Source organism: Calidris pugnax, unplaced genomic scaffold, assembly GCF_001431845.1.
Source record: "Calidris pugnax isolate Ruff unplaced genomic scaffold, ASM143184v1 scaffold111, whole genome shotgun sequence".
Classification (NCBI taxonomy): Eukaryota; Metazoa; Chordata; class Aves; order Charadriiformes; family Scolopacidae; genus Calidris; species Calidris pugnax.
In genome coordinates, this window is record NW_015090872.1 from 3,119,871 (window position 1) to 3,131,437 (window position 11,567).

General features: G+C 41.9%; 1 protein-coding gene across 2 annotated transcripts; it reads right to left on the reverse strand.

The window, feature by feature from the left end:
• Positions 1 to 6,701: 6,701 nt before the first annotated feature.
• RAP2B (RAP2B, member of RAS oncogene family) lies at positions 6,702 to 11,480 on the reverse strand. 2 transcript variants are annotated; one of them, XM_014945992.1, is made up of 2 exons: positions 10,911 to 11,480; positions 6,702 to 10,620 (listed from the first exon to the last, which is right to left on the reverse strand). In XM_014945992.1, exons 1-2 carry the CDS (start codon positions 11,385 to 11,387, stop codon positions 10,546 to 10,548), a joined length of 552 nt encoding a protein of 183 aa, XP_014801478.1. In that variant the 5' UTR covers positions 11,388 to 11,480; the 3' UTR covers positions 6,702 to 10,545. The 2 variants fall into 2 exon arrangements, with proteins under 2 accessions (XP_014801478.1, XP_014801477.1); XM_014945991.1 differs by lacking the exon at positions 6,702 to 10,620 and having other exon boundaries at positions 10,751 to 11,478.
• Between the last annotated feature and the right edge of the window lie 87 nt (positions 11,481 to 11,567).

Genomic DNA, 11,567 nt, shown 5'->3' on the forward strand with positions numbered 1-11,567 from the left:
GAAAACCATAAAGCCGTATGGAAACAGCATTCCAGGGGCTGCTTTTTGCACTGGAGAGCACACCTTCAGCAGGACCTTTATCTGAAAAGAACCCAAGGTGCTTCTCTTCCTGGCTGGCCACTAGTCCAAGTTTTCCACTTTATCTCTGCTTGGTTTAGGGATTTTTTTCCCCCTCTTTTTTTCCCCTCTCTTCTTCTTGTTTAAATTGCCACCAAAAGGAACTTTTACTGTTACAGTTGAGGTCTACAATCAGCCATGCAAATAAACTGTTGTGCCCGTAAGCCTGTCTCAATGTCCAATGGCATTATGCTCCAATGGCAGCATAAGGAAAAGCATTATAATAATAATTAAAAAACTAGACCTATTGCCTTTTCAAGATAGCATTCACCATTTACATAAACCCAGTATCACTTTAGGATGAGAAACACCCATAGAAAAAAAACAACCAAACAAAAAACCCCAACAAACTGCTTTACATTTTAGACATCCAACTAAGTGCACAGGGGAAGGCACTTTTAAAATTGAAATTACAATTTTTAAAATGGACAAAGCTCACAATACTAGGTGCATATGAAATATTTTAAGTGCAGACTGGAGTTAAATCCTGCCCTCGTTTGCTTAAATAAGGCTCTGATTTCAGTAGGGTTACAAAAGAACAGGCAGTTCAGCATATATACAGTTATAGAATCAGAAAATAAGTCAAATTCAGACTCTTAACTGTCTAGGTGAGTATACTTCAGTCCTGGAGTTACATTAAAAATTCTATTGTAGGCAATTAGGATACCCAACACATTTGCTTAGAGTTTGTTTACATCCTGGAATAATACAGTTTACGTCTTCATATTAGTATTAAAAAAAAGTGGTTGCCAAATGAACTCCAGTTATCGATCAATTAATTTCTGTTAACTACTGTAAGTGCTGAAAAACCCTGAGTGACGATAAAGGAAGTCAGTGCCTCATGCACACCTGAAACAAGCTGTGACCCGATGCACATTGAGCAACTCCTATTTATCATAAAGTCTGTAAAGAATCCAAGAATAGCTCGCCTTGAACTCGTAGTATTTTGGTCTAGACAGGTTTGGTTTCCATTTCCTTATCACAAGAAATAGAGAGGTAAGACACAAGCTAGAAGTTTTATTCACAGACAGCACTGACCACAAACCATTCAGACGGGTTCAACAGGTTGCCATCCCTACATCTGGCAAAAGGCTGTGCATTGCACATGTTTAGTAACCACACCGATTTTCTGGTTTAGCAATGCTGAAAATTAATTTGTGCCAGGTCAAAAACACTTGAAAAAAACCAAGAAAACTCTTTTTAGGCACCTACAATTGGACAAATAAATACGTGCCTAAGTTTCTACACTACTGCTCTGATATTCAATGAGCGTGGGCACCCAGGTCCTGATTTTCTATGCCCAGAGAAGAAAAATGTAGATGTTTCCCCAGTTGTGGATACCAGATACAACTTTGTATGTATGCTTAAATATTTATGCTCAGAAGTCTGTAACTTTCCCTCTCACTACAGAGGTTGAAGTACAGTAATAATGCAAGTGAATAAATATCTAAGTATCTGTGGACACACTAACTCACTTCCAGGCTGACCTGGTTCTTTGGTAAATAAGCTTTTTCAAGCCATTTCTCAGCTGAGAGTTCAGGCCTTGGAAATACCTTAAACATACAATGTTGTCCTTAAACTTGTTTTTATTGCAAAAATACGTGGAGTACATGGCATGTTTCTGGAATCTAGGCAGCCTGTGCTATACAGTAATTCAAATGTGAATCCCCTCTCTATTTTTTTTTTCCCAAAAGATCCAACAACCAAAGAGAAAGCAAAACCCACACTAAAGTAAACATAGTATTTGAAATAAGAAACCCAGAAAATAGACAGCCAGTCTGGAACGCAGCAGAGTATTCCAAAAAGGAGGGAAATCAAGATCTCAAACATCAGAAACTTAATTACTCAAGTACTTCATTAGCATACTTTCATCTTAACTTTGTTAATCATCAAGTAAACTTGGCAGCAAACTCCCGATACTAAATTGAGGTATGCAATATTACTGTAGCTCATTCAAGGAATAAAATTATCACTAATCTCATCCTTAAATACATATGGCTCCGAACTACCTTGAGTCACATTGTAACCATCACCATTCTAAAGTCCCACACAATTTAAGAGATTTTGGTGATTAGCAGTGCAGGAAGTTATGAAACTCAGTATAAACTTAGAACATCAAAATCATCCTTGGTGGATAAGAGGTTCATTGCTCAGACTTTCTTCACATTTCTCAATCTGCTTAGCACCATAATGGAGGAAAAAAAAAAAGAGAGAAGAAAAAAAAAAAAAAAGGAGGAATCTACAACTTACACACAAGAATGAAACAGAAAAATTCAACCCATCTTCTCCCAAACTCTCCCTGCCCCCAGCAAGACTTCCACATCCCGCTTCCTACCTTTCCACACAAATCATGTCTGGCATTTAGAGAACTTGGCAATGTGTGTCCCGCTTCCAGTCTCACACCAAAAACCCAAAACAGATTCCTGTCCTACCTAGCCAGTATTTTACTAGCCCCATACAGGTACTTCTTGGTCGCTTGTATCTTTCTCATAAAAAAGCAGGGGAAGTACATTGCTTAATACACTGAATGTCACAGATATGTATGTACAATAACCCCCCAAACGTACTTTTGTTACAGATGTGGAAAATACCAAACACACATTCAATCTCTGATCTCTCACAACAGTCTGAAAAAGCAGACCTCGTCGCTGTATCAGGGGTGGTGCACAAGGGGAAGAAACTATGATCCAGTAGAGGAACTTGAACAGAACCCACATTATGCATTTCTCAAGAAACCCAAAAAGATTCACTATTCTGACCTCTAAAATGTATCTCATTTTATGCATGTACAAAGTATTTTCAGGGTATATGCAGAAGACTTATCTTTCAAACTACCCTTCTGGATGAACAAGGCTGGACACAACGCATGTGCATACTTCTTCCTCAAAATGCTGAGCTGTTTCCTCGGAGCATGCTGGACACCACAGCTCTACGGGAGCCATAGCTGAAAGGTCTCAGTTCACTTTGCAGGAAACGGTTCTTTGTTTCTGCATTCCCAGAACAAACCTATAATGAACACGCACTGAAGTGCAAGGAGTTGCAAGTATTTTATGGATGCTCGGTGTCAAGTACAACCCTGATAATGGATACACCCTCTCAAATGTTTAGACGGGAACCAGCTTTGCATCCCTGGGTTTCGATAAGCAATCACGTTGTTATCATTGCGTCATCTGGGCTCCCTCCCCCCGCCACAGCCCACAAGAGGAAGAATGCCAGAGCTCCAAGTGAGCAGCGAAGTCATGAAGTCAACCCATGTCTGACAAACACCCGTGGCAGCAGAAGGATCACACAGTTTTTCTCACTGTAGGCAAAAAAATGCACTGTCACACAACAGTGAAGAGAAGGGATAGTCATCTCCTGTCTAAAAGACTGTCTATTATTCTGAGCAATGAGAAGTCATCTGTAAATTCAAAGTTACATTAGGCATTCTTATTCATATCATCATCTTCAAAAACAGAAGCCTGGATCTTTTGATTCTTCACCTCCGATAAGGCCTTCAGTAAGTAAAGTGTCCTTCTCTTTGTGCCTACAGTGTCTATAAATCCCTACAATATGGAAGTATTTACAGTACTAAGTTAATATAAATATTAAATCATATTTAAACACTTCCTCTATCTAGTGATAACTGTCACAATCATAATAAATCTAGGAATACTTAAACGAACCAAGGTCAGTGAAAAATTACAAAGGTAATTCTCCAAAATCATTAAAGTATCAAAGGGTTTTAAAGTATCTTTTCAGATTTAAACATAAGATGAATTAAATCAAGACTTCTGCCAGACACTTAAAAATTCAAAAACCTCAGCTCTGTCTCAGAGGAAAAAAAAAAAAAGTCACATACTTGTTTAAGTGACAGCATCCTTTCTGCACACCTTCTTGTTCCTCAATCTCTTTCTCTCAATCTCCTTCCCTTACTTCATTTGGTGCTGCAATTCCAGAGCCAAATGCCCATGAAAACTCAGTTCACCTGCACTGAAATCAACATTTCAACAAAATATAGAGTTGGAGAAACTGAGGTGTAGAAAGTTTTAAGTGTTTGCTAGAAACACGCTGCATCAGTGCTGAAGCTGGAAACCAGAAGGAGGGCATGGCTTTGATAGAGGGCTAAGCTAGACACCCCTGTTACAGCTCTCCAACTCAGAAACATCTTCTTGCTCCCTCCTTTTTATTTCTAACTCTGCCACAGATGCAGCAAGTGACTTAGAGGCAGCAAGGTGGAAAGGAGCTTAAATTATCTCTCCCATCAGGAAAGCGTAACGCTTCCCCACTTCAGGGCTGCCGACACCATGGCTGGAAGGAACACTACCAGTGTTATCATCTCTTGGCAAGACAAGGAAATGATACAACTCAAGTTAATTCAACAGTAAATTAATCTTATTCTTGTATCCGTTCTCAACCCTCAGAACAAATGCTATCACAAGGGTACCAAATCATGTTTCTCAGGAACACTTTAAAATTGATCACTTCCAACAGCTAAAACAAGGGATGGGATGGGATTTGAGCAACCTGGTCTTGTGGGAGGTATCCCTGCCCATGGCAGGGTGGTTGGAACTAGGTGATCTTCAAAGTCCCTTCCAACTCTAACCATTCTATGATTCTACGACTCTTTTCAGATGCCCACATCAGGCTCCATACTTGAATATCTTGCCTACTAATAACAGAGCAAATGCAAATATTCAACTGTAGCTCAGTGCTTACTGCCTTACCTGCAATTTTGTGTCTATGAAAATAACTTGACTTTGTAAGTATTCATCCTAATTGTTTAAACTGGGTAACAGTGGTAACATTTGGAAACAAATCATTGGATGAATATATCCATAAATGAGAAACTTGTAAGGGAATATAAATACAAACACTGATTTGTACCTTTTTCAATACCCAATTCAAAGGAAAAAAACAAAACAAAATGAACACACAACTTCCATTTCAGACTAGCTTTTCACGCAGAAGTCCATTTGCAACCATCCTCAAAATGACAAACATATACATATAGCAGGATAACAGGACTATATCAAAAGGCAAAAAGTTCAGCAATGTCATTCTGATCAGTCTCGTTGCTGCAGCATTTCTTACACAATCATAATCAGGCAATCAAGCAGAGATGTCTGGGATCTGTCTGTTACCTGGACATCAGATCTATAAACTATGCACTTTTTATAATATCACCTTAAAGAACTTTGTAGAATAAATGGGTTTTAAAGCATCAAAGCTGAAGTTATAGGTCAGACACCATTTTCCCCAAAACAGCTCTCTGTTGAGGATTACTAGATCAAAGCTATGGATTCTTGATCTCTTCTTTGCCCAAACCTCCAAAAGACACAGAGACTGCCAAAATGAAATAAAGTCATTAGAGAACAGCTGCTTTCAATATTTTAAGACTTGTTTGAACAACTTACAAGTTTTGGTTAACTGACTTTTAATTTTTACAGTGCTTTACGTAGCATCTAAGACCTTGTTAGATAGTGCAGATTCAGTATTTATGTATAGTATTTGCTTTATGCACAATGTCATCTGCCAAATCACTGTGCTGCAGCAGCACCTGATGTGTATTAGAGCAGTCATACCCTTCCAAAAATTTAAAAGAGCTATAGGGAAATTTTATTGGCTGTTCCTTAACTTTCTGTACATAAATCTCTCTGCTCCAGCCCACTCTCAGTCGGCCAATTCTGATTTCACTGGGTGTTTTCTTCAGCGTGATACTGACTACATGCAGAATTGAGAGCAGAGGTTGAGATCATCTGTGGTAAGGGCAAGAATTTCGATTCCAACCCCAGTGAAGTCAGAATTCACACATACATACACACAATGACTCTTGGTTGGGAAATACAGCAAGATTCTCAATTACAGGTTAACAAAACCTTAGTCTACTCAAATTAAAAAACAAAGACAACAAGAACCCGCAAACCCAACATACCTAGCCCTAGCAATGCACTTAACCTCTATTTCTCATCACTGTAACTCGCTTGAATGTCTTTAGCTGTTTGAACTAAAAATCTGCTATTGAATCACTCTCATCTGCTACGCACACGTTTAACCAAAGATTGTCAGCCCCCAATAGTTTTGGGCAGATGTTGGATTCCTACAAAAATGAGATTCTAGAGCACCATGCTGTAACAGTGTGTCAGGAAGGAGAATCCTTTCAGCAGACACATTTTGCATGAGGCTATAAACACTGCAGGAGCAGGATATAAGCTATGAAGATCATTATTTAAAAACTATTTCACCTTTGCTCAGAACTCATAGCCATATTTGCTTCTACAGCAAGTCTCAAATCTCACCAGAACATGAATGGGCTCTCCAAATAATAGTTCCCAAAGAGAGAGCAAAGGTCTATCAAGAAGAGTGTCTGGGTTGCCTGCTATACAAACCTGGAGAGTAGGAATGCTTCTAATAGCACCAGAGGTCCAACCATTTTCCATTTACAGTTGTGGAAGTTGTCCATGAATTTGAATGGAAGATTCGAGGGAACACACACGCCACTCCTTTTCATACTAAATTCTTAAAGAAAATGCAAGTTTCTGCATTTTGTCACTCCTCAAGGAAATCTGATACTTAACAACACCTGCACGCAATGAGTACCCAAATGAAGTCATAAAGAGCCAGCTGCCCTTTATTTAAAATGCCCTTTGCAAAAAACTTGTCATACATTCTTTTGAGAGAAGCAGAACTGCCAGGAATCCCACCACCACAGAATTCAACATCCAGAATTGTAAGCATCAATGAAGCCTGAGCATCGTGTTGATAAGAACCACACTTGTATTGAAAACAAGGTTGAAAATGTGGCACGGTTACAATCACAGAGACTAGGATTTCAAAGACACACTTTCTTGCAATAGAACAAGCTTGGATTTTTAAAAATACAATCATTATGTACAGCAAAATATGTGGCCATAAGACCAGCCTTAAACTAAGGCCTTGTTTACACAATTTCTGCACTGTCAGGAAGTATTTGGGCTGGGAATGTCATTTTTCTTCCAAATCAATTAAATATTTGCAATTCTCACTGTGAAAAGAGCTATATACCACCTTTGTATTGACATGGGTATAATATATTCCCACAGGGAAAAGGAATAAAAGAGTACCTTTATATTGATACAACATTTTCCTCGAGTGTAGAAGCTAATATAGCTTTCATTATTCAGTCAAGTTAAAGCAGTATGATGTTTTTCTAATTTATAGACAAGGCCTATGTTTAAAAAGCACCAAAACACTTCAGAGTATTTGGAAGATCAGACTACTGAGCTCTACTTTTTGTACTGTCCTCACCAAGTCATAGAGAACATTGAACATCTAAATACATTCAAAACTCTGATTAGACCCATGCCATGGTTTCTTAAATCCTTCACTGTTTAATGAACACACTTTTTTGGCAAGAACTAGAGTATATCCACAAAAGACCCCAGCGTAATCCAGAACTTACTAGGCTGCCTTCAGCTGCTCTGCTAGGCTGAGAAAAACTGGACTTTTGGTGCCACTGTGTGATACACACACCCATTTTTGCATCATTCCTCAATCACAATACAGGCAGTAGGGCAACAGGAGGCACTAGAAAACATGAAGAATCTGCTACCTGTTGGGGAGAACAGAATAAATACCTGCTTTCATTAAGTGGAACATGTTGATTCCAATACACTGATCTGGAGCATGTCATGTTGATTGCTAAAAACTGTATAATCCCATTGAACTTAAGGCAAAATTGAACCATAGCAATAGCTGAGATGTAAATAATGTCTAAAGTTTTTTTAAAAATGCCATATAAGTTTTTTAAACTTCAGACACAGTGGCAGTCAAGCTTTCTTAGTTCTCAATGCAGCATTTTTGTTAAAATAAACCCTCACTATTAATAAGCATTATTCCTCTGCCCCTCTAACCTGGAAGTCCATGGGGAGTTGGCTTCTAATTAATTTTTAGAAATTTCTGAAAGACAAGCTGCAAAGAGGTTTTTCATTTTCACTTAAAAGTGGAGAGGCTGGATTAATTTGTCTGTCACTTGAAGGCCCCAAGCAGAAGTTGAGGGAATGCCAGTAGGGTTGCCTTCTCCAACCCTCTTTGTTTTCAACTGTGATTGTATCAGTCTGACTGATACAGCTTGACTGATTTGTATCAGAACAGGTCCTTGCTGTTTTGAAGGACATGGGAGCTCAGGAGAAGAGAGACCTTCAATAGTTAAGTATGTATTTTCCAAATTTTCAGTAGATCTCGGATGTTGCTAAAATAAGTATCCAATTTTCAACTAAACCACAAGATTATAATTTTAATTTCCATCACTGGAATTTCAATACATAGAATTAAACTAATACTAAACACTGTTCTTCCAGTGATGAAGCAGAAAGTTTTCTTATGTAAAATAGTAGAAATTATCAGATTCAGAGTAGGAATCATGGCAGTTAATTTTCAGTTGGTCTGATTAAAAACCCCTTTACACATACATCATTGCTGAACTTTTGCTTTCATGTGGTAAGATATTTCAAGTCTTCTTGGGATAGGGGTGAGGGAAAAAATTAATAAAAAAGAAAAAAAAATTGAAGGTTTTGTGTGCTCATCTTTAAAGAAGGGGCTCAGAGAGGAAGATAATGGATGTAAACAAACTCCCTAGATCTTCCAAATGACAGAAGATACAGATGTCTCCCACCCTCTGCAAACCAGGAAAGAAATAAAGGTGTGATGCATAATTTTAAAGCGTTATAACACGATGAGATTAAAAGCTTAAATTTTATAAATAATCAACCTTTAGAATTTTAGCCCAATAAACCATGCTGTTCCCAGTAAAGAATAAGGACCTAATTTTCCAAGGCCTTTTGCATTCACGCCACGCTACCTTCCTAAATGCTGCCTACTGAATATAGCATCCATTCATGATGGCATCACATAGGGTCAAGACCTAAACACAAATGAAAAACTGTATTAAAAATTATTAAATATTAGATAAACTAGCACTCTTGTGGTATGTCTTTTTTTTTTTTTCCCTTTAAACACTCTCCTGAATCAAGCCCCCCCCCTTTCACTTCTATTAAGACATAAATCAGGAATAACAGCCTATGTGAAAGTTAGTGTTTCATGTAATACATAAAAGCGCACAAAGTTGTTTTCTAAAAAACAGCATTTGTATTAAAAATCTTAAAATGGATAGACATCTCTTAAATGCATGTCTGGAATTAAAATGACAGTTGTTAGAATTTTCTTGGTACATCACAACGATAAGATTTCCTTCTTTGCTGGCTGGAGGTACATCCCACAACAAAACCAAAGGAAAAAAAAAAAAAGCCACCCCCCCAAAATCCCAAAAGGCTAAATTCTTGTAAATTTGAAGTAAATGAAGCCCGAACTTGCAAGACATGGCAATTACAGTTAAAAGGCTCAGATGGAAATAAGAAATAAATTCCACTAACAATAGGCCCTTTTGTCCTGGCTTGTTCGGTATGATTACTGCAAGGAAACTGTTAAGTAGTTTTTGGAGTAGTAGATAATGGGATTCTGTGGAGCTTTCACAGGTTGGCACCGGCTGGAACAGCTGAGTTTTGAAGGCACTCTATAGACACAGGGTTGCTGTTGGCCCTGCATCACATATAGGAAGTCTTTGCACTTTAGAGAGCTAGTCATCAAAATCAGTTATTGCCAACCTAAAAAGAAAAACCCTCGGAACAAAAACACCACCGCTCCCACCCGCCAAAGGAAAATTAAAATAAAAACGAAATCACACACACACGCACACCTAAAAAATTGTGCAGATCTGTAACATTTTCACAGCTGATTTAAAAAAAAAAAAATAAACAAACAACAAAACACAACAGGAAAACCCCAACACGCTACCACTCTCCTGCAAACTCCCATCCGATACAGCAGGTAAACAAAATAGAAGATTATTTCACAAATCATCAGCAGACACTTTCTGGCACCCCACACTGTATTGGCATCAGTGTTTGAGTTACAGTCCCAGTTCAGATGTGCAATTCTCCAGGCGGGACGCCCCGGGCACAGCCCCCCAGCTTTTGCATAGAGATCCTCGGGCCGGCGGCGGGCTCCACGCGTGTCCGGGCTCCACGCGTGTCCGGGCCGGGCTCCACGCGTGTGCCCCGCTCCCGGGGCCGCTCCCCGCCGCCGTCCTCCCCCGTGCCCGCTGCCAGCGCGGGGCAGCGGCAGACACTGACGGGAAATATGCAACGACCAAGACTGGACGAAACGTACATGCCGAAAAAAGCCACATTTCCAACACGATATAATTAATTTTTTTTTCCTTTTTTTTTTTTGTTTTTGTGGTGGTTTTGTGTTTTGTTTTGTTTTTTCTCCTCCTTTTTTCCGTTTCTGTGTGTGTCTGTCTCTGGCGGCCGCCGAGGCCAACGCGCCCGCCCCGCCGCTCGCCCCGGCCGGGGGTGGCTGAGCCGCCGCCGCCGCCGTGTGCCCGCAGCCAGCCCCGGCCCGCCGCCGCCCTCAGAGGATGGCGCAGGAGGAGCAGCACTGCTCGTCCCCGTTGGGCTGCGAGGCGTAGTTCATCTGCCTGACGATCTCCGCGAAGAGCTCGTCCACCGAGGCTTTGTTTTTGGCTGTGGTGGTTTTGTGTTTTGTTTTGTTTTTTCTCCTCCTTTTTTCCGTTTCTGTGTGTGTCTGTCTCTGGCGGCCGCCGAGGCCAACGCGCCCGCCCCGCCGCTCGCCCCGGCCGGGGGTGGCTGAGCCGCCGCCGCCGCCGTGTGCCCGCAGCCAGCCCCGGCCCGCCGCCGCCCTCAGAGGATGGCGCAGGAGGAGCAGCACTGCTCGTCCCCGTTGGGCTGCGAGGCGTAGTTCATCTGCCTGACGATCTCCGCGAAGAGCTCGTCCACCGAGGCTTTGTTTTTGGCCGAGGTCTCCATGAAGGGGCAGCTCCACTCCTCGGCCAGGGCTTTGCCCTCCCCGAAGGAGACCTCCCGCTCGCCCTCCAGGTCCACCTTGTTGCCCACCAGGATCATGGGCACCCTCTCGTACCTCTTCACCCGGATGATCTGGTCCCGCATGGGCTTGATGTCCTGGAAGCTCTGCTGGTTCACCAGGCTGTAGACCAGGATGAAGCCCTGCCCGTTCTTGATGTAGAGGTCCCGCATGGAGGCGAACTGCTCGGTGCCCGCCGTGTCCAGGATCTCCAGCACCGACGGCGAGGAGTCCACCTCGATCTCCTTGCGGTAGAAGTCCTCGATGGTGGGGTCATACTTCTCGATGAAGGAGCCCGTCACGAACTGGACGGTGAGGGCGGACTTGCCCACGCCGCCCGAGCCCAGCACCACCACCTTGTACTCCCGCATGGCTCCCGGCGCGCCGCCTCCCTCGCCTCCCGCTCGGGGCTGCCGCTTCCCTCCCGCCCTCACGGCGGGCGGAGAGAGGGAGGGAAGGAGGGAGGGGGGCGGGAAGGGGCGGCCGCGCCTCACGGAGCCGCGCCGGGCCAGCCCCGTCGCCGGCCAGCGCCGCCGCCCCGGGGGCGGGCG